Source organism: Eleutherodactylus coqui, chromosome 6 (assembly GCF_035609145.1).
Source record: "Eleutherodactylus coqui strain aEleCoq1 chromosome 6, aEleCoq1.hap1, whole genome shotgun sequence".
Taxonomy (NCBI): domain Eukaryota; kingdom Metazoa; phylum Chordata; class Amphibia; order Anura; family Eleutherodactylidae; genus Eleutherodactylus; species Eleutherodactylus coqui.
Genome location: NC_089842.1, coordinates 22,760,073 through 22,784,707, shown reverse-complemented (window position 1 = coordinate 22,784,707; position 24,635 = coordinate 22,760,073). Strand labels below are relative to the sequence as shown.

Genomic DNA, 24,635 nt, shown 5'->3' with positions numbered 1-24,635 from the left:
CAATCTGTCTAATTTAGCTGCAGTGCCTTGAGTAGAACGCACCAAATTTATTAAGTAGTGCGTGTCTATGAATAAATTTGGCGCATCTCTGGCCTGCGTGTGCACTAGGAAAGCAGATCATCACCAGCTATGCCGACTGCACACAGCCGGATTTGGATTGTGGAATCCGTGATTGTTACTCGCGCAGATGATCTGTGGTATTCCGTATCCATTAGCAAGTATAGAACATTCGCATATCCACTCACACGAGCGGACAGAAGTTGCGATTTCCATTTGTTGAAAAAAAAATCGCAGCATGTTCCATATTTGCGCGGATTTCATGTGGATGGCTCTTATTAAATGTAAGCCAATATAATGGAAAGGTCATGGATTCCGCGTCATCACCTTGCGATGGCGCAGGAAAAGCTAGAATTTGTTACAAAAAAATTTGTTACGAGGCGTCCGGACCATCCGCAGTACCGAGAAATCTTTTTTCTGCCTTCAGGCCTCGCCCACATTTGGCAACATTTTTGTGAACTTTTGGAACATGCAATGATTTGCTACAATTCTTGATTTATTTTACACCAAAACCTGGCCCAACATTGATACATTACCCCAAAGTATATTTACATTCTGTGGAACTTTTTCTTTAAGCTGCCCATGGGGACAATCATTCTGGTCATCGGCACACATACAGGGAACGTCCCTGCAGGTTCTTACTTGGGAGACCCAATATGTGCATTATATGTGCATTAGAAGGGGCTTCCTCATTAGACAATACTTTTAGGTCGGTTTCTCACAGCCAAGAAAATCGCGCAAGATTTATGCATTGTGCGTCGCGAGTGTTTCTCAGTGAAAACAATGGGAAACTCTTGCCGATCCTCCAACGCAGCTGAAAGCACCGGAGAATCGCAACTTCACAGAAGTGATGGGTGGCAATTTTGCCTGAAAGCCGCCTCGTATCGCCTGGGAAATGTACAATTTTTTCGCCTCATATCGGGCTTGACCGAGTGTAGGTAGCCTTAGGCACTGATACATCGCCTGCTCCCTTATCACTAGCTGGTATTTGCCATTCGGGGCCCCAGAAAGCTGTGTGATAACTGGGAGACATAATGGTAGCCATATTGGTGTCACCCAGCTTTCCCAGAAACATTTTAGTCTAAGAAACATAACTGAATAGATCGGGGACACAGCGGCAGAAGATCTCACATTTATTGGAGATGTTAAGGATAATAAAGGAAAATGCATGCCCCCTCATAGTGCTGTGGTTAGGGGATATAGTGAGTGGGGTCAGATACAGATTGAGCATAATCAGATATATAGCAAGTGGAATTGGGAAAACAGAGAGTGGTATCAGCCACAGCAATCAGGATCTGATATATAATGACTGGCATGTGCTACAGAAGCATCAGATGCACAAAGCCAGTCAGACAAAAAGATTGACCAGGATCAGACACGCAGGGAGGGTGGGAACAGATACAAAGCGGGTGGGATCACATACAAAGTGAGTGTGATCAGACACAGAGCAAGTGGGATCAGATACACAGGGAGGGCGAGATCACATACAAAGCAGGTGGGATCAGACACAGAGCAAGTGGTGGGATCAGACACAGAGCAAGTGGTGGGATCAGACACACAGCATGAGAGGGATCAGACACATAGTGTGGGTGGGATCAGACACAGAGCAAGTGGTGGGATCAGATACACAGCATGAGAGGGATCAGACACATAGTGTGGGTGGGATCAGACACAGAGCAAGTGGTGGGATCTGACACACAGCATGGGAGGGATCAGACTTACAGTGCAGGCGGGATCAGACACACAGCATAGGCAGAATCATACAGGGTGGGTGGGATCAGACACAGAGAAAGTAGTATGAGAAACACAGCTTTGCTGGGATCAGACACAAAGAGCAAGCAAGGTCAGACACAGCATGGGAGGGATCAGACAAACAGCTTGGGTGGAATCAGACACACAGGGCAGGTGGGATCAAACACACAGGGTAGGAGGAATCAGACACACTGGGTGGGTGGAATCAGACACAGGGTGGGTGGGTGGAATCAGACACAGCATGGGAGGGATCAGACAAACAGCTTGGGTGGAATCAGATACACTGGGTGGGTGGGATCAAACACACAGGGTGGGAGGGATCGAACACACAGCATGGGAGGAATCAGACACACAGTGTTGGTGCAATTAGACACACAGCGTGGGTGGGATAAAAAACACAGAGCGGGTGGGATCAGACACACAGTGTGGGTGAGAACAGAAACACAGGGCGGGTGGGATCAGACACACAGTATGGCAGGGATCAGACACACAGTGTGGGTGAGATCAGAAACACAGGGCAGGTGGGATCAGGCACAAAGAGCAAACAGGATCAGACAGTAATATAATTTGTGAGACTGAAAAAAGACATCTCCAGTTCAGCCTGTTACCCTGCATTGTTGAGATATACTGTATAGTAACCAATAATAGACATAAAGTAAATGGGATTGTTGCAACCTATTGGTCGCGACAGCATCGTGACATGGTGGCCTAGACACAGGCCAAGACCTGTCGCCTTGTTGTGCAGGAGAAGGGTTAATGCACCATGTGCAGAGACTGCTGGGTGATGTCTCCCTTTGCTGCATGGATGCATGCTGAATTAGTAATGCCTGGGAGTAGGGTGGAGGTGTGGTTGTCTAATTGCTCTGCAATTAGTCTTCAAGTGTGGAGTAGCTTTATATTGTCACCCCTTCGTGTGCTCAGTGCTGCTTATTCATCTCCATAGAGGAGTAGTGGAGAGCGGTTTTACTGATCAGCATGGCGTGGTGCTCACTGTTCTACAGTGCATAGTAGTATTCAACTGCAGTGGTTGTGAACATCACCCTGTGTCCGTGCTGAGCGTGGTGCTTGTGTGCCGCACGGACGTGACAGGGATCAGGTCTATAGTAATCGGGATGAGATTCAGAATCTGCTGCTCGCTGCCCTATTCTATTTCTCTAATAATAAAATCTCATTTTCTAATTATTTTATCAGGAACCGAGGATACAGATAAACAACATGACCCGTTCTACTACGGTAAGACTCCATTATCTATACCCCCTATATGTGTCTTATTCATTTGCTATATTACATACTGCAGACATACAAGGAAATGGTACAAGTTGTAATTAGAATCTCCACCAACAGGGAGCAGTATAAGAGAAATGATCCGTATTTAATAACAATAATCCAGGTATTCTTCATATATGGATGTTGGGGATATAAGAGGGCGGCTGTGAAATCACCAAGTGTCTGACATTGTGGTAATGTGATGAAGCTTACCTCCACCTGGGCTGATATAACTGAAGTCATAGTCAAGCCTTGAGCTGCCACGTCTGATGACACAGTAGCCTTGGGGAAGATGACAGCAGAGGACCCAGGGATTGTTAGGATGGACGAAGGCGCTCGACCAGTAATGGGCAATACAGTTTAATCCCGAAATACCAGTAGCAGCACCAGCAGAAGTCTCAATACAAACCAAAGGGGCAACTACGTGGTAGAGTCCCGGCCCTTCATTCTAGCTTGTGTAACATAATCCATGTCCTGTCCACCATCATCTTAGAGGCATTTCAGAAAGTTAACACAGGCTTGAAGAAAGACCCCTAAGGGTATTGAATGAACAGTAGAAGGGACGCAGAGTTCAAATGTGTAATTTGTACGTTACACCACGTCCTCCGGCCATTGCGCACGCTGAAGCATAACAAAACGAGTCCTCCCTATTATGCGCGCGTTCCGTGCAGCGAATGGACAGATTTTGGTCGCACACCGAGGAACAGGAGGAAGCGCAAGGATGCAAATTACAGCTTTGAACTCCTGGAGTCCTTTATACTATTTATTCTTTACTTTAGGTGATGGGGGTGATCAGAGGCGACAGATTCCCTTTAAAGGGATTATACCACAATTACGAGCTGTCCGTTGTCCACAGAATAGGGGGTTAGTTGTTGATCCCTGGGGGGGGTCTCATTGCCGATCTCGAGAACGGGCCATCCGTGTCTCACTATGCCTATCACTGCGGAGGTGGCTTCACCACCCACAGGAGACACTTGGTTAGCCATGTGCTGGATCCACTGCTTCCGGTATATTCCTTGTTCGACCTGTACAGCGGAAATTATACTGCTGCCATAATCCGTCTGGGGAATGCTTTAAATAGATATAATTTTTTGTGCCTGTTTAAAGACTGATTATAGCTGGATATTTGTAGGATAAAGACACCAAGTTCATATCATTCTTCTCATGAATCATTCTCTCCCCCATGAGGCCTGGGAGTCTGAGAGAGTTTAATTCACGTCTGTAAAATCAGTGAGAGAAAAGTTCTGCCAGAGGCTTTTATTCCAGAAATGTAAAAATACATCTCGGAAAATACAACACAAGATCTGCAGTCCCCAACCGCCCAACCTCATTCTGTAAGAGCAAATCCACTTAGTACATGACTGCTCACTTTAACCCAAAGCCACCCATTATGTGCAAGAATATATCTGCTACAAGACTTTCCTATGCAGAAGAATATATTTAGTATAACACTGTCCCCTATGAACAAAATATAACTACATAATAATGCCTCCTATGTAGAAGAATATACCTACTATAATACTGCCTCCTATGTAGAAGAATATAACTACTATAATACTGCCTCCTTTGTAGAAGAATATAACTGCTATAATACTGCCCCCTATATACAAGAATATAACTACTATAATACTGCCCCCTATGTACAAGAATATAACTACTATAATACTGCCCCCTATGTACAAGAATATAACTACTATAATACTGCCCCTACGTACATGAATATAACTACTATAATACTGTTCCTATGTACAAGAATATAACTACTATAATACTGCTTACTATGTACAAGAATATAACTACTATAATACTGCCCCCTATGTACAAGAATATAACTACTATAATACTGCCCCCTATGTACAAGAATATAACTACTATAATACTGCTCCCTATGTACAAGAATATAACTACTATAACACTACCTCCTATATACAAGAATATAACAACTATAATACTGCCCCCTATGTACAAGAATATAACTACTATAATACTGCCTGCTATGTACAAGAATATAACTACTATAATACTGCCCTCTATGTACAAGAATATAACTACTATAATACTGCCCTCTATGTACAAGAATATAACTACTATAATACTGCCTCCTATGTACAAGTATATAACTACTATAATACTGCCTGCTATGTACAAGAATATAACTACTATAATACTGCCCTCTATGTACAAGAATATAACTACTATAATACTGCCCTCTATGTACAAGTATATAACTACTATAATACTGCCCCCTATGTACAAGAATATAACAACTATAATACTGCCCCCTATGTACAAGAATATAACTACTATAATACTGCCCCCTATGTACAAGAATATAACTACTATAATACTGCCCCCTATGTACAAGAATATAACTACTATAATACTGCCTGCTATGTACAAGAATATAACTACTATAATACTGCCCTCTATGTACAAGAATATAACTACTATAATACTGCCTGCTATGTACAAGAATATAACTACTATAATACTGCCCTCTATGTACAAGAATATAACTACTATAATACTGCCCTCTATGTACAAGAATATAACTACTATAATACTGCCTCCTATGTACAAGTATATAACTACTATAATACTGCCTGCTATGTACAAGAATATAACTACTATAATACTGCCCTCTATGTACAAGAATATAACTACTATAATACTGCCCTCTATGTACAAGTATATAACTACTATAATACTGCCCCCTATGTACAAGAATATAACAACTATAATACTGCCCCCTATGTACAAGAATATAACTACTATAATACTGCCCCCTATGTACAAGAATATAACTATTATAATACTGCTCCCTATGTACAAGAATATAACTACTATAATACTGCCCCCAATGTACAAGTATATAACTACTATAATACTGCTCCCTATGTACAATAATATAACTACTATAATACTGCTCCGTGTACAAGAATATAACTACTATAATACTGCCCCCTATGTACAAGAATATAACTACTATAATACTGCCCCTATGTACAAGAATATGACTACTATATAACTGCCTCCTATGTACCAGAATATAACTGCTATAATACTGCCCCCTATGTACAGGAATATAACTACTATAATACTGCCCCTATGTACAAGAATATAACTACTATAATACTGCCCCCTATGTACAAGAATATAACTACTATAATACTGCCCCCTATGTACAAGAATATAACTAGTATAATACTGTCATCTGTGTACAAGAATATAACTACTATAATACTTCCTCCTATGTACAAGAATATAACTACTATAATACTGCCCCCTATGTACAAGATTATAACTACTATAATACTGCCTCCTATGTACAAGAATATAACTACTATAATACTGCCTCCTATGTACAGGAATATAACTACTATAATACTGCTCCCTATGTGCAAGAATATAACTACTATAATACTGCCTCCTATGTACCAGAATATACCTACTATAGTACTGCCCCCTATGTACAAGAACATAATCGCTATAATACTGACGCCTATGTATAAGAATATAACTTCAACAATATTGTTCCTATTTACAAGAATATAACTACTATAATACTGCCCCCTATGTACAAGAATATAACTACTATAATACTGCCCCCTATGTACAAGAATATAACTACTATAATACTGCCCCCTATGTACAAGAATATAACTACTATAATACTGCCCCCTATGTACAAGAATATAACTACTATAATACTGCTCCCTATGTACAAGAATATAACTACTATAATACTGACCCCCGTGTACAAGATTATAACTACTATAATACTGCTCCCTATGTACAAGAATATAACTACTATAATACTGCCCCCTATGTACAAGACTATAACTACTATAATACTGCCCCCTATGTACAAGAATATATCTACTATAATACTGCCCCCTATGTACAAGAATATAACTACTATAATACTGTCCCCTATGTACAAGAATATATCTACTATAATACTGCCCCCTATGTACAAGAACATAACCACTATAATACTGTCGCCTATGTACAAGAATATAACTTCAACAATATTGTTCCTATTTACAAGAATATAACTACTATAATACTGCCCCCTATGTACAAGAATATAACTCCTATAATACTGCTCCCTATGTACAAGAATATAACTACTATAATACTGCCCCCAATGTACAAGTATATAACTACTATAATACTGCTCCCTATGTACAATAATATAACTACTATAATACTGCTCCGTGTACAAAAATATAACTACTATAATACTGCCCCCTATGTACAAGAATATAACTACTATAATACTGCCCCTATGTACAAGAATATGACTACTATATAACTGCCTCCTATGTACCAGAATATAACTGCTATAATACTGCCCCCTATGCACAGGAATATAACTACTATAATACTGCCCCTATGTACAAGAATATAACTACTATAATACTGCCCCCTATGTACAAGAATATAACTAGTATAATACTGTTCCTATGTATAAGAATATAAATACTGTAATACTGCCCCCTATGTACAAGAATATAACTACTATAATACTGTCATCTGTGTACAAGAATATAGCTACTATAATACTTCCTCCTATGTACAAGAATATAACTACTATAATACTGCCCCCTATGTACAAGACTATAACTACTATAATACTGCCTCCTATGTACAAGAATATAACTACTATAATACTGCCTCCTATGTACAGGAATATAACTACTATAATACTGCTCCCTATGTGCAAGAATATAACTACTATAATACTGCATCCTATGTACCAGAATATACCTACTATAATACTGCCCCCTATGTACAAGAACATAATCGCTATAATACTGACGCCTATGTATAAGAATATAACTTCAACAATATTGTTCCTATTTACAAGAATATAACTACTATAATACTGCCCCTTATGTACAAGAATATAATTACTATAATACTGCTCCCTATGTACAAGAATATAACTACTATAATACTGACCCCCATGTACAAGATTATAACTACTATAATACTGCTCCCTATGTACAAGAATATAACTACTATAATACTGACCCCCATGTACAAGATTATAACTACTATAATACTGCTCCCTATGTACAAGAATATAACTACTATAATACTGCCCCCTATGTACAAGACTATAACTACTATAATACTGCCCCCTATGTACAAGAATATAACTACTATAATACTGCCCCCTATGTACAAGAATATAACTACTATAATACTGCCTCCTATGTACAAGAACATAACCACTATAATACTACTCCCTATGTACAAGAATATAACTACTATAATACTGCCTCCTATATACAAGAATATAACTACTATAATACTGCCCCTATGTACAAGAATATATCTACTATAATACTGCCCCCTATGTACAAGAATATAACTACTATAATACTGTCCCCTATGTACAAGAATATAACTACTATAATACTGCCCCCTATGTACAAGAATATAACTACTATAATACTGCCCCCTATGTACAAGAATATAACTACTATAATACTGCCCCTATGTACAAGAATATAACTGCTATAATACTGTCCCCTATGTACAAGAATATAACTACTATAATACTGCCCCCTATGTACAAGAATATAACTACTATAATACTGCCCCCTATGTACAGGAATATAACTTCTATAATACTGCCCTCCTATGTACAAGAATATAACTACTATAATACTGCCCCTATGTACAAGAACATAACCACTATAATACTGTCGCCTATGTACAAGAATATAACTTCAACAATATTGTTCCTATTTACAAGAATATAACTACTATAATACTGCCCCCTATGTACAAGAATATAACTCCTATAATACTGCCCTCCTATGTACAAGATTATAACTACTATAATACTGCTCCCTATGTACAGGAATATAACTCCTATAATACTACCCTCCTATGTACAAGAATATAACTACTATAATACTACTCCCTATGTACAAGAATATAACTACTATAATACTGCTCCTATGTACAAGATTATAACTACTATAATACTGCCCTCTTATGTACAGGAATATAACTACTATAATTCTGCTCCTATGTACAAGATTATAACTACTATAATACTGCCCCCTATGTACAAGAATATAACTACTATAATACTGCCCTCTATGTACAAGAATATAACTACTATAATACTGCCCCCTATGTACAAGAATATAACTACTATAATACTGCTCCTATGTACAAGATTATAACTACTATAATACTGCCCTCCTATGTACAAGAATATAACTACTATAATACTACTCCCTATGTACAAGAATATAACTACTATAATACTGCTCCTATGTACAAGATTATAACTACTATAATACTGCCCTCCTATGTACAAGAATATAACTACTATAATACTGCCCCCTATGTACAAGAATATAACTACTATAATACTGCCCCCTATGTACAAGATTATAACTCTATAATACTGCCCTCCTATGTACAAGAATATAACTACTATAATACTACTCCCTATGTACAAGAATATAACTACTATAATACTGCTCCTATGTACAAGATTATAACTACTATAATACTGCCCTCCTATGTACAAGAATATAACTACTATAATACTGCCCCCTATGTACAAGAATATAGCTACTATAATACTGCCCCCTATGTACAAGATTATAACTACTATAATACTGCCCTCCTATGTACAAGAATATAACTACTATAATACTACTCCCTTTGTACAAGAATATAACTACTATAATACTGCCCTCCTATGTACAAGAATATAACTACTATAATACTACTCCCTATGTACAAGAATATAACTAGTATAATACTGCCTGCTATGTACAAGAATATAACTACTATAATACTGCCCCTTATGTACAAGAATATAACTACTATAATACTGCCCTCCTATGTACAAGAATATAACTACTATAATACTGCCCCTTATGTACAAGAATATAACTACTATAATACTGCCCTCCTATGTACAAGAATATAACTACTATAATACTGCTCCTATGTACAAGAATATAACTACTATAATACTGCCTCCTATGTACAAGAATATAACTGCTATAATACTGCCCCCTATGTACAAGATTATAACTACTATAATTCTGCCCTCCTATGTACAAGAATATAACTACTATAATACTGCATTTTTTGTACAAGAATATAATGTACTTTTGTTGTCTTCTCCTTTAGCCAATTTCTAGTTTCGCTGATCTTTCTAGCCAGCATTTCACCCGCAGTTTCGTTGGCTCCCTCCAGTATGGCTGCCGGCCCACTTGACCTTGCAGGCGGTTTTCCCCGTCACCGGCGCGGCCCTCCAGGCGCCCCAGCAGGCTTCCGTGTCAGCTTCAGCGTTAAAACACAATTCTCTTACTAGTATCGTGAGTTGAATACCCTGCCTCCAGGAAGGGAATGCTGTGATTGGCTCAGGACCACCGCGGCACAGCCAATCACAGCCAGCGCTTGATGAGCCAATCACAGCCATTCAATGAGGTCATTCATTGAATGGCTGTAATTGGCTTATCAAGAGTCGGTAGTGATAGGCTCAGCTTGCAGTCCAGAGCCAATCACAACATTCTCTTCCTGGAGGTGGGGTATTCAACTGACGTCAGAAAGAGTACGGTGTTTCAGAGCTGAAGCCGAGACAGAAGCCTGCCGGTGCGCCTGGAGAGCAGTGAGAGGGACGGGACGCTTTCTGCGAGGTGAGTACATTTTTTTTTTCATGTAATGTAGCTAGGGCTTATTTTGGGGGAGGGCTTATATTTAGCCCCTCCCCCCCATTCCCCCGAAAATTGGAATATCTAGAACAAATTCATTGGATTTACATTGATTCCTATGGAAGTAATTGCCTCTAGTTTCATTGGTTTCAAGTTTGGCCGATTGCTTTCAGACGGATTCCCAACTAAGCTAGAGGTTTGACTGCACTATAATACTGCTCTCTAGGGAGACGAACACTGTCTGCACATTCTGTATTTTCTGTACACTTTTGGTTTTGTCTGTTCACCTGCGTACGTCTGCTACGTCTCATTTCCTGGTATCTTTGTCCTCAATGTGTCACGCATTTCTTTTGCTTTAGATTATAAAAGCCTGCGGATCGGTGGCCTTGTCGTTGCCGGTGTTCTCTTTGTCCTGGGAATACTCATCATCCTGAGTGAGTGATGTATCTGATACCCCCAGTGACAGGGTTCATATAAACATCTCAATGTCTGTCAGCTATGGATAAGCACTGACATATTCTGAATTGCCACAGAGCATTTTAAGTTTAGCTGTAAGATCAAGGCCAACATATGCACTGATCCAGTATGAAAGCGCATCTAGTCTAGATGCTAAATCCCCTATATTATACCACTATACATCTATACGTTACCAAACAAGATTTGACATCAACTGACTTCGTACAGGAGGTAACTGATCCCCATCTGAGTAGACCTTACTATTCACTTACATTAATTGCTCTAAGAATTACATTGGCCATATCTTTATACACTCATTCCCCAAAACAATCCCTCCCCTAGAAGAAGTTGTCAGAATGGAAAAAACCTTCTCCCTTCTGACTAGTACTCTGTTGGACTGCCTCTAATTTGGATGTAAGATATGGGCAGGAAGGCTCTAGTTCCCTGCTTGGCCCGCCTCTAGCTTGGATGTAAGATGTGATACAGGCGGGCATGGAGGCTCTAGTACCCTGTTGGGCTGCTTCTAGCTTGGATACAAGATGTGATACGGGTGGCTGTAGAGGTTCTAGTACCATGTTGGGCCACCTACAACTTGTATACGGGATGTAATATGGGCGGACATGGAGGCATATAGGTTCCATATGGTATCCTGTGGCATATCAGTCCACATTTGCTGTAACTATGCCTCTAGATCGTGCAATCTTGTAAGCTGTGGAAGTATGGGACCATCACAGATGGTCCCATACATGTTCTATTGGTGATAGATGGGGTGAACGGGCAGCCATGGAAGTGTGACAATGTTGTGGCCTGTGGCCCCCTTGTGGTGCGGCTGAGCATTACCCTGCTGCCTCTTGGAAGCCGCCATGAGAGGAACACATGTGGCTGCAGGATGTCCTGAGCATATCGCTGAGCAGTCATTGACCCTCAAACTACGGGTGACCAACGGATGTAGGCGATGACCCCCCAGACCATCACTTCAGCAGGGGGCAGTGTGCCGCTCCACAGCAAAGATAGGATTGAGGCGCTCATCCCGAGGTCTCCAGACACGAACACTGCCGTCGTCAGCACCCAAGCTAAACCTGTGTTTATCACTGAAGACAACCAAGTTCCACTCCATAGCAGTTCAGTTTAGTCAGTCATGACACCACTGCAAACGAGTGGCAAAAGTGGGTGCGTGCCTTCACGCATCCACTGGTCCAAACTCCTCCTAACAGTCTGCTCAGATGCTAGTCTCTTCTGGTGGTCTGTAGGGGGCATCCTGAGCCCGGTCACCTTGTGTGCCCTCACATATCCACTGGTCCCAACACCTCCTAACAGTCTGATTAGACGCTCCTCTCTACTGGTGGTCTGTAAGGGGCGTCCTGAGTCCAGTCGCCTTGTATGCCCTCACACATCCACTAGTCCCAACACCCCTAACAGTCTGATTAGACGCTCCTCTCTACTGGTGGTCTGTAGGGGGTGTCCTGAGCCCGGTCATCTTGTGTGCCCCCATCCACTGGTCCCAACACTTTCTAACAGTCTGGTCAGAATGGCCGGTGGGGGACAATTCATGGTTACGACCATCCAGCTTCTCACATCCCAAAAATGTGCCCCTCTCAGAGGGGGTGAAATCTCTTCTCTGTGTCGTAGAGGCATCTAGTGGTCAACAAGCTCTACACAAGCGGAAGAAGAGGTCACTACACACAAGGAGCCTCCGAGAGCCTTTTAAGGCCAAGGGGGAAACACTTTTAGGGCCTCCGGTGACAAGACCGTCCATCTAATCACCACCACTGTCATCACTTACAGATCTGCCTGAGATGGAACTGCAGGACGGGTCTTGCAGTAAAACAACAACTTCTTCCAGGGGCTGGAGTGTTTTTACAAAGACCATATATATAAAAATGTATAATATATAATATATATGCTTGTTCTTCATGCACGGCCAAACAACTGGACGAATTGCCACCAAATTTGTCATAGGTAAATCAAGCACTGCAGAACGTTTTAGACCAGGTTTCACCCCTGTAGGACCTACAGTTCTTGACATATTTGCAAAAAATCGGAATACAAATGCAAATATTAAAGGAGTTTTCCAGTTACTGGACAGACCCATTTCAATAGGACCCTGTATTAAAATAATACAGTCACCTATACCGGGTTATTACTAATCATTTTCCGATGTAACACCCTCCCCCCCCCCCCCCCACTGCACCCCCCATAACTCACATTAATGACACTCAGATGCAGAAAGTTGATATTAATGGAAACAGAAACTCTAAAAGTTTAATTCATCAAAACTTTCTAACAATAAGATGGTCCTTGTTGCCCATAGCAACCAATCACTGCGCAGCTTTCATTTCACCTCAGCAGTATAGGAAATAGCAACCAATCACAGCGCAGCTTTCATGTTACCTCAGCAGTATAATATATAACAACTAGAGATGAGCGAGCACTGCCCTTAGCGAGTATCTGCCCGCTCGGGAGCAAAGATTCGGCTGCCGGCGGGGAGCTGCGGGGGAGAGCGGGGAGAGGAACGGAGGGGAGATCTCTCTCTCCCTCTCCCCCCCCTCCGCCGCTCCCCCCTGCTCACTGCCACAACTCACCTGTCTCCCGCACCGGCAGCCGAACCTTTTCTTCCGAGCGGGGAGATACTCGCTAAGGACAATGCTTGATCGAGTAATTGTCCTTAGCGAGTATGCTCGCTCATCTCTAATAACAACCAATCACAGCACAGCTTTCATGTTACCTCAGCAGTATAAGAAATAAATGCTGTGCTCTGATTCGTTGCTGTCGGCAACAAGGACCATCTTACCGTTGAACAGTTTTGCTAATTTAGGCTAATTTATTCTGCCATAGTCGTTGCTAGGGGGATATGAGACAAAATGGCTGCCAACAAAGACAGAAGAATGGTTTGTGTAGTTGATTTTCATGTCTCCCGGTCTGTCATTAGTGTGTAACGTCATTTGTAAACAAAGTTTGGTGAAGATCCGCCCAGCGGACGCACGATTTGTAAGTGGTCCTCCAATCATAAGGAAAAAAGTTGTATCTGTAAGCGAAAATCATCCGGCCGTCCACTAGTAAGCGAGGAAACAGCGGAGCGGCTGTCCAAGTCTCACCAGAAGTCCTCAGAAATCTCCGTCAGAGAGAACAGAGAATTAGACGTCCCGCCGCCGACTGTGTGGAAGATTCCGCGCAAATGTTTGCGATGTTATCCCAGCCGATTGTAATTGTTACCGGCCCTGAAACCGGATGACAAAACGCGGCGGCATTCTTCCTGAGAGAGTATACAAGCTGTAATGGAAAGCGATGGTGTCATGGAGTCTTTAGTGTTGATGAAGCCGTCTTCCACCTTTTAGGCAACAAACATAATGTCAGAATCTGGGGAGGGGAACCCACTGATCTATGTGGAGCGGGGAGGGGAACCTATCTGTCTATGATGAGCGGGGAGGGGAACCCACTGATCTATGTGGAGCGTACGGGCAACTCCCCCCAGGGGGAATGTGATTTGCGCTATAACCTATAGAATGGGGTACGGCCCCTTCTTCCATGAGGAAACAATCTCAGTGATTTCGTACCCGGACGCTACAGTTATGGCTTCTTCCGCAGGCGGAACAGGAAATCCCAGGTTTCATCTTCCAACAGCATGACCTCCATTGTCACAATGAAGCCAGAAGTGAGCCGCGATTACCAAACATATGGATTGGCCGTGCCGATGGTGCCGATGGTGACCTTCTTCCTTCGCCTCCATGTTCCCCGGACCTTACGCCTTGTAATGTTTCCTCTGGGGGAGTTTTAGAGTCTACCACCCACCATGATCTGCGGCATCTCAGAAGCCATTACATCCATCAGTAGTGATCCGCTACAACATGAATGGCAGGAACCTGACTACATGCTCCATGTGAGGAATAATAAAGGGGGTCACACTGATCACCTCTGAGGGAAAGAACATTTTTGATGTTCTGTTTCCATCGATATCACATTTCTGTATCTGAGGGTCATTAAACAGCAGATAATACTTCAGTAAGATCAGTTGTGATAACCCTACTTACCTCTCCTTGGCTGCCGGGATCCAGCACTGCAGCCTCGTTCTGGTCTGGGGGATCAATAAAACAGATGATGTCACATGAAATCAGGTGACCACTGCAGCCAATGAGAGGATGCTGGGGTCATGTTCCTGACAGGATGTGAGCACTGATGCCAGGAGAACAAACGGTGATGCCGCAGCTTCTCATTGGCTGCAGTGATCCCCTGATTTGCTGTGACGTCATCAGTTACAGCAATCACCGGGACCAGAGTGTGGCTTCAGCACTAGATCCCGCCGGTCACAGACGAGCAAGTATAGCTTACTTCATTTTAATTCAGGGGGTCCTGTTGAAGTGTAGTTGTCCACTGGACAACCCCTTTAATTAAACTCTCTTCGAAATGACACTGGAGGACATTAGATTTGTGCACATAACACCCAGCCATGCTTCTTTACTCGCCGTGAACGGACTGCACTTTATTATGTTGGCTTCATATCAGTAGCAAACAAAGTTTTTAACCACACACAAATAACAAATCGATACAGGAACAGACCCGTGCGAAGCCGGATAATTCTGTTAGTGTCTGCTATATTGTAATATGGGATTTAAAGGAATGATGGGAACATTGTACATTATTTATACTTGGCTTTGGTTATAGCATAGGAGATTCATCTCATCGTTATTAGAGGTGGGGTCAGCTGAGTCATTTCATTATCATCAGAGGGTGAGGACATCAGAGTCATCCCATTATCATTAGGGGGTGGAGTCAGCAGAGCTATGTTATTATGGTTGGGGTCATCAGGGTCGACCTCATTATCATTAGACAGTGAGATAATAATCACCTCGTTATTATTAGAGTATGAATTATGCAGAGTTTTCTCTTTATCAATAGAGGGCAGAGTCATCATTCATCTCAATATCATTAGATCGAGTCACCATCATTAGAAGGTGGGGTCAGCAGAATCATCTCATTATTGTTAGAGGGTGGGGTCAGAAGTCATCTCATTATCGTTAGATCGTGTAATCAGCACAGTCACCATCCTTAGAAGGTGGGGTCAGTGGCATAATATCATTATCGTTAGAGGTTAAGGTCAGAATTCATCTCATTATCGTTAGAGGGTGGGGTCAGAAGTCATCTCACTATCGTTAGAGGGTGGGGTCAGAAGTCATCTCACTATCGTTAGAGGGTGCCATTAGCATCATCATCTCATTATTACAGGGTAAGGTCAGCAGAACCATCTCGTTATAATTATAAGGTCAGTTGAAATCATCCTATTATCATTAAAGGGCAGGTCAGCATAGTCATTTCATCATTAGTGGGTGGGGAGAGAGGGATCTCATTACTATTGGAGGGAGGGGTCACGGTAATCTCATTATTAATTTAAGTAAGAAGCCCCGCCCACAATGCCATTTTTACCACTTTTCTTTCTGTTTTTTTTTTTTCCATTAGGCAGAAAATGTCGTTGTAAATTCAATCAGCACCAAAGGTAAAGTAATCCATGGACGCCGGCACAGAATCGTTATCAGGAGCAGGATTACATGGATGACATGTTTAGATAACATGTATTTGTATGTTGTTGTGCTCCACCGCTGTCAGGTCCCTGATGCTCATCAGCTTGTACATTGACATCTTTGTTAAAGGGGTTTTCTCACTACATCCTTTATCTGAATTACATTTGTGGCACTTCCTTAACCCTTTGCAATCAAATTTTGGATTCAGAGTTTCCTAGGGGGCTTTCTCTTTCTGCCATTATTTGACATGCCGGAGAGGCCCCCCCAACAACAGAGCGGCCAGTAATCTACAGTAAGAATACCCTGCCGGACGTCTACCGATGTCGTAGCTGTACAGCCTTCAATTAGAATGTCTTTAGATGTCAGACAGTGGATTGGAAAGGATTACGTGTGAGGCAATGGAGCATATACATGTGCACCTCCACCGCATTCACTTCAGTGGGACCAACAGAGATAGCCAAGTTCTTGAACTCCTTTCCCCACACTTCAGGATGCGCTTTGACCACATTCTGGATAAAGGCTGTGATGAGACAACCCCTTTAAATGGGAACTCCAAGCAGTGTAACTAGAGTCATGTGGACTGCAGGGTATATTTTGTACCTGGGCTCCCTAATTCCCTGCTTGTTTCTTGGACACGAGGGTCCCAGGGGTCTGGCTTTTCAGTCTCTAAATATATGTGCCCCCCCCCCAAAACAAAAAAATAAATACATAACACACGGTATATGGAGTAACCGTCCTGGGCTAGACGGCTACTATGGCAGTCTGGGTTATATATATACACTACCGTTCAAAAGTTTGGGGTCACATTGAAATGTCCTTATTTTTGAAGGAAAAGCACTGTACTTTTAAATGAAGATAACGTTAAACTAGTCCTAACTTTAAACAAATGCACTCTATACATTGCTAATGTGGTAACTGACTATTCTAGCTGCAAATGTCTGGTTTTTTGTGCAATATCTACAAAGGTGAATAGAGGCCCATTTCCAGCAACTATCACTCCAGTGTTCTAATGGTACAATGTGTTTGCTCATTGGCTCAGAAGGCCAATTGATGATTAGAAAACCCTTGTGCAATCATGTTCACACATCTGAAAACAGTCTAGCTCGTTACAGAAGCTACAAAACTGACCTTCCTGTGAGCAGATTGAGTTTCTGGAGCATCACATTTGTGGGGTCAATTAAACGCTCAAAATGGCCAGAAAAAGAGAACTGTCATCTGAAACTCGACAGTCTATTCTTGTTCTTAGAAATGAAGGCTATTCCATGCGAGAAACTGCTAAGAAATTGAAGATTTCCTACAACGGTGTGTACTACTCCCTTCAGAGGACAGCACAAACAGGCTCTAACCAGAGTAGAAAAAGAAGTGGGAGGCCGCGTTGCACAACTAAGCAAGAAGATAAGCACATTAGAGTCTCTAGTTTGAGAAACAGACGCCTCACAGGTACCCAACTGGCATCTTCATTAAATAGTACCCGCAAAACACCAGTGTCAACATCTACAGTGAAGAGGCGGCTGCGGGATTTTGGGCTTCAGGGCAGAGTGGCAAAGAAAAAGCCATATCTGAGACTGGCCAATAAAAGAAAAAGATGAAGATGGGCAAAAGAACACAGACATTGGACAGAGGAAGACTGGAAAAAAGTGTTGTGGACGGATGAATCCAAGTTTGAGGTGTTTGGATCACAAAGAAGAACGTTTGTGAGACGCAGAACAAATGAAAAGATGCTGGAAGAATGCCTGACGCCATCTGTTAAGCATGGTGGAGGTAATGTGATGGTCTGGGGTTGCTTTGGTGCTGGTAAGGTGGGAGATTTGTACAGGGTAAAAGGGATTCTGAATAAGGAAGGCTATCACTCCATTTTGCAACGCCATGCCATACCCAGTGGACAGCGCTTGATTGGAACCAATTTCATCCTACAACAGGACAATGACCCTAAACACACCTCCAAAGTGTGCAAGAACTATTTACAGCAGAAGCAGGCAGCTGGTATTCTATCGCTAATGGAGTGGCCAGCGCAGTCACCAGATCTGAACCCCATTGAGCTGTTGTGGGAGCAGCTTGACCGTATGGTACGCCAGAAGTGCCCATCCAACCAATCCAACTTGTGGGAGATGCTTCTAGAAGCGTGGGGTGCAATTTCACAAGCTTACCTCAACAAATTAACAGCTAGAATGTCAAAGGTGTGCAATGCTGGAATTGCTGCAAAAGGAGGATTCTTTGACGAAAGCAAAGTTTGGTGTAAAAACAATGTTATTTCAAATACAGATCATTATTTCTAACCTTGTCAATGTCTTGGCTCTATTGTCTATTCATTTCACAACGCATGGTGGTGAATAAGTGTGACTTTTCATGGAAAACACAAAATTGTTTGGGTGACCCCAAACTTTTGAACGGTAGTGTATATATATCCTGAGAGTGACTGCCAATTGTAACATTCCCAAAGGGAGTTATGGGAAGGAAAGATATTGGGGTTCGTCGTCCTCAGGATGAGGGGGGTAGTAGCTGTCAGTTCGTGACGCCACCGTTCCACACACCGGCATTCATACACGGCACATCAATAAACACTGGACAAGTGTATCGCACCTCGGGTCCTCAGGAACAGTTGAGGCCTGGTAAAACCTTACTTGAATAACGTTGCAAAACAGGTAATTACAGGTGCATTCACGGCAGTAGTTACGGTAATATTTACAGGCAGAAGCTCAGAGGTTGGAGGAAAATCACACAGGAACAATACGGCCCTATAGTCCACGTTATCTATATGTCACCGGACCTGGACATTATATATATACTCCGGAGGAGGTAAAAAGACAAGAACCTCTCCACATACTCTCTGATAAAATAAATTACTTAGCAGAAGACTTAGATTAAATGCACCCCGCACATTCTCCGCGTGGGTGTTGAAATCACGTACCTCTGTGTGGTGATCCGATGGCAGACGGCCACACAGGAAAGATTAAAGGGGTTGTCCCGCGCCGAAACGGGTTTTTTTTTTTTTCAACCCCCCCCCCCGTTCGGCGCGAGACAACCCCGATGCAGGGAGGTAAAGAAAGCTCACCGGAGCGCTTACCTTAATCCCCGCGCTCCGGTGACTTCTCTACTCACCGCTGAAGATGGCCTCTTCCTCCGTGGACCGCAGCTCTTCTGTGCGGTCCACTGCCGATTCCAGCCTCCTGATTGGCTGGAATCGGCACGTGACGGGGCGGAGCTACACGGAGCCCCATAGAAGACTGCAGAAGACCCGGACTGCGCAAGCGCGGCTAATTTGGCCATCGGAGGCCAAAAATTAGTCGGCTCCATGGAGACGAGGACGCTAGCAACGGAGCAGGTAAGTATAAAACTTTTTATAACTTCTGTATGGCTCATAATTAATGCACAATGTACATTACAAAGTGCATTATTATGGCCATACAGAAGTGTATACCCCCACTTGCTGCCTCGGGACATCTCCTTTAACTGCCGTGATGTGAATGGCTACCTGGTTTAGTAGCAGTTAGGATTTGGTTTTCCTTATCTCTCTCTCTCTGGACGGCCCTCACTCCTATTACATCCACTCTCCATGCGCCACAGGATGCCGTTCCTCCTCTTCCATCTTCACCAACACGGGAGCTAATGGTGCTCCCATGTTGCTCTGTGTTAGTCCCCGCAGCAGGTAAGATGGAACCCTGCTCCAACACAGAAAGAAGAAGGCCCTTTCCCGCTCTCTGACACTCGCATTGATCACCTCACTTGTACCACATGACACAGTAAGATAGATACATACAACATGCAGCAGAGCTGACAGGCAATGGTTTTAAGAGGGTTAACCCTTCAGATGCTGCAGTCATGCAACACACATACAAAAAATAGACATGAGAGTTTTGCACAGTGCATCCACATAAGATAGACATGTATGACAATTATGGAGGGGACCAGGATGTTATTCTGGGACACTACATATACATAGTCTACAGACTGTATAAGTGCTTACAGTACTGTTATCTCCATTGATCACAGGTGACATCTTCTCCAATTAGATTCAATCACTTTTCTTTTCCATCCGGCCAGACCACTATGATGACTCTGCAGAATTTAGTACAAATATATTTGATTCCTTGCTTTTTATCAGCACATCCCCAGCTTTTCCCTATTCTGCACAAACACTCCATCCATAATGCACCAGACGGTAATAGTGTCCCCTTGATGCCCCACACAGTAATAGTACCCCCTATTGTGTTCTAGAAAGTAATAATGCTTCCAATCAGTAATAATGCCCCCATGTAGTATTAGTACCCCTTTTTGTCCCAGTACTGTATTAGTGCCCTCATATAGTAATAGTGCCCCATAATGCCCCCATTTACTAATACCGCCCTTATAGTACTCCCATATAGTAACAGTACCCCTTTGTGCCAATTAGAAAAAAAACTCACCTAATCCAGTTCTCACATTCAGCAAGATCCTCTGCTTGCAGTGCAACACTGATACCATGATACAGTAACATCATTGCACTTCCTGTACCTCCCGAAAAACAGACTTCGATTGAGAGATAGACACACAATGAATGGCAATATGACAACCATGTGTCACTGCACTGGCCAGTTTGGGAAATCTGTGACTGCCAACTGTAGTGGTGATGCACATGCTGGTATTGTTTGATTCTTAGGTAGCCATGACCAGTAGCTGCTCCATCCGCTGCCTAGTAGGGCACATTAGGAAATCACCTGACTAATGCCATTCAGGGAACTAAAAGTTTTTGGGAAATGTCTGAGTACATTGGTGTGGCCTTTAGTGCCCATCACAATTCCAGCAGGACTCAGGTGCCCAGAAATCAGTCCACCTGTAGTCTGTGATATGTAAAAGCAGATTGTGAACAACTATCATGTTTGCTTTCTTTGGTTCCCGTCACCATTGATGCTCCCCGTCTTTGCATCACTCATCATATACTGGTTCCAGATGAATAAGTAATGTATTAACAAAAGCATTATTCTCTTGGCACAGAACGGGTGAACCTATAGAAGAGGAAGGATCTTTCCGAGCCTCCATCAGACGTACGTACCATGATAACACTGCTAGTACATTGACTATGCTTGCTCATTCTCTACAGATGCAGCCGGGCTGTCATGTGGACATTTCAGAAGTAATAGGACTACAATGTCAGAGAGGGGAAACATTAGATGTTACCGACCAGTTCTGTGATTTATGGATCAGTGGGTTCTTGTGCCATTAAACGCTCACAGCATTCCTCGGGGGCGGGCACTAGAGACATAGCTTACACCCCTGCTTGGGGTGAATTGATCATTTCTGATTATTTTTTCTCACTTTTCCTTTTTAGGTTTATCCAGCAGAAGATTATAGTTTACAAAAAGGTGAGTACAGCACAGAGGGCAGGAATCCTTCCTATGCTTACACAAGTAAATGAGCCCATTGCATAAATATTAACCCCTTGTGCAGCATTGAGCTATGGCAATGACTTTTATGTATGTTTTTTCTTGCCACCTTTCAAGAGCCATCATGTTATAATTTTTGCATTGACATTGCCATAGGGGGTTGTATTTGAAGGACAACTTATATTTGTTAATGTTTAATGACACAATTTAACGGGTTGCAAAACCTTTTTGTGGGGTTGAATGGAAAAAACAGAAACAATTGCACACTTTTTTGTGGATTCTTCTCTAGGTTTTGCTTTTCTAGCATTCACTGTGTGGTCTGTACAGTTACAGCGATCACACATTTATGTACTGTTTATGTCTAACTACTTTTCCAATATAAAATAGCCCTTGGTAGCATTTGGGGCACATAAAGATTTATTGATTACTTTTCAATTTTTTTTTAGAGGTGTGGTGATAAAAAAAAAATAACCATTTTTTTTAATGGTGCTTTCCGTGCTGGATAAATAATGTAATCTGAATAGTTTAGATTGTTGCAGATGCGGCAACACCAATTATAAACAATAAGAAAATAAAAGCATTTTTTTAGCCCAATTGCAGAATTAAGATGGCAGACTTGGGGCCTTCACTAGGCCTCCTATTGAAGAGGCTTTTACTTGCCAATGGGCGGGGGTATCTGCTTCCATATAGGGGATGTCTTTCTTTGCCCATTAAAGAGATTGTGTGTCCTGAAGCGAGGGCAGCAGCAGTTGCGCATGCGCATCACCGGTCCATTCATTTTAATGGGACCATCAGAGATAGCCAAGGTCAAGCACTTGGCTGTTTTCACTGGTCCCAATGAAATATATGGAGAAGCGGTGTACACGTCAGCCCCTTCTTCAGGATGTGTCGGAGCCCTCTTCTCAGGATCAGTGGGGGTCCCAGCGGTCCAACTTCTACTGATCTTTAAGTAATTCCATATTCTGATAATTGGGGATAATGTTTCATCACGGCACAATCCACTTTAAAGAGGAAAACTCTGGGCAAAACTGATCCATTGTGTTATACAATACAGGGCCCGAGGGGGCGGAGCATAGCATAGGGATTTAAAGAGCACCAAAGAGAGCTCCTATGTCATGCTCCGCCCCCTCAAGCTCTGAACTTGGCATAATACAGCAGAAATTTGCCTAGATAGATGCTTTCATTCACACTTTGAGGAGCTATTCAGTGGAAGCAATGGTACCCACTCCCCTAGCTTTACTAGGGCTTATTAATACCCTAATTTAAAGGGATCTTTTTCAGTGGAAGACTCCTTTAAGATGTAACAAGTCTTAAAATGTAACTTTTTTATTTCTTTTTTACAGATTTGCAGTTTTCCACAAATTCGGCCTTCATGCTTCCATAGAAATGTGTGCTCGGTGGCATATGCAGGGTGACCTCAAGCAATGTGGGAGTGGTGATGGTTCGCCCAAGTCATGTGAACACACTTCAGCATAAAGATGGCACCATGCCACTTGGTGTTTCTGTAGGGCTATAGAAGACATGTGGTCATGTGACACAAGCATTGGTCAGCGATCGGGGGGTGGGAGTGTCTGTCCATAATTCCATACGCCACTTTACATGTTATGACAACCCTGCTTTCACACGTGTTTCAGAAGATCAATTGTTTCATTCGCATCAAATGACCTTCTGATTGCGCCAAAACCTCACGACTATCACAGTAATACGAAGATCAACCATAAGGCGCTGCATATACCTTACGGACTACACATGGACAGGATTGCCTTCCTTTCCCTATGGAACGTCTGACCCAACGCATTTCTGACCAACCGATAAGCTTTACAAGTCCCCCGCCGAGTGTTTATAGCGGCTCCTCCCCTCATATTACAGTTCTGTCCATTATAAACCAAATTGTTGTATATTTTATATAATAAGATTTGGATTAATATATAATAATATATCCGTATTACGCAGCTGTATATAGAACGTATAGTAAGAAGAACATATACTCTCCCACGTCGGATTCTTCAGACCAAACATTTTGCAATCTATTATTACCAAATGCAGAGAAGTCAGAGCTTTACTATAAACCCACAACCCTGCAGGAATAAAAGACACTTTTTGGAATATTTTGGTTGTCACTTCTTTGCTGATGGAAGGTTAATGCCGGTTTAAATACCCCACAAGGGCAAATGGCGGTCACAATGGAGGGTTCAGATGTTTAGAAGGTGGGCATTATCTGGGCACTACGCAGCACTATTTAGTAATCACTGTGTTAGGGCGCCCACCCACTGGCGATTTTTTTTCCCTGCGAAATTCGCAGCATTTTTTTCTCTGCAGGGGTCTATGGGACTAGTAATGTTAAAATCGCGATCGCGCAAAATCGTGATTTCGCGGTAAATTGCGATTTTGCGCGATCGCGATTTTAACATTACAAGTCCCATAGACCCCTGCAGAGAAAAAAATGCTGCGAATTTCGCAGGGAAAGAAAATCGCCAGTGGGTGGGCGCCCTAAGTCAGTATTATTTATACATAGTATTGCAGTATAATGT

General features: G+C 42.3%; 1 protein-coding gene across 1 annotated transcript in view; it reads left to right on the top strand.

Annotated features, from left to right (window-relative positions):
• Nucleotides 1-24,210, top strand: part of LOC136631936 (phospholemman-like) — a 38,870-nt gene extending 14,660 nt beyond the window's left edge. Inside the window, exons 3-8 of the mRNA XM_066606427.1 lie at nt 3,001-3,042; nt 11,135-11,209; nt 16,683-16,719; nt 21,716-21,765; nt 22,050-22,083; nt 23,448-24,210. Coding sequence (XP_066462524.1) covers nt 3,001-3,042; nt 11,135-11,209; nt 16,683-16,719; nt 21,716-21,765; nt 22,050-22,072 — 227 coding nt within the window. The 3' untranslated portion in view covers nt 22,073-22,083; nt 23,448-24,210. The remainder of the gene's footprint in view (nt 1-3,000; nt 3,043-11,134; nt 11,210-16,682; nt 16,720-21,715; nt 21,766-22,049; nt 22,084-23,447) is intronic.
• Nucleotides 24,211-24,635: the final 425 nt, after the last annotated feature.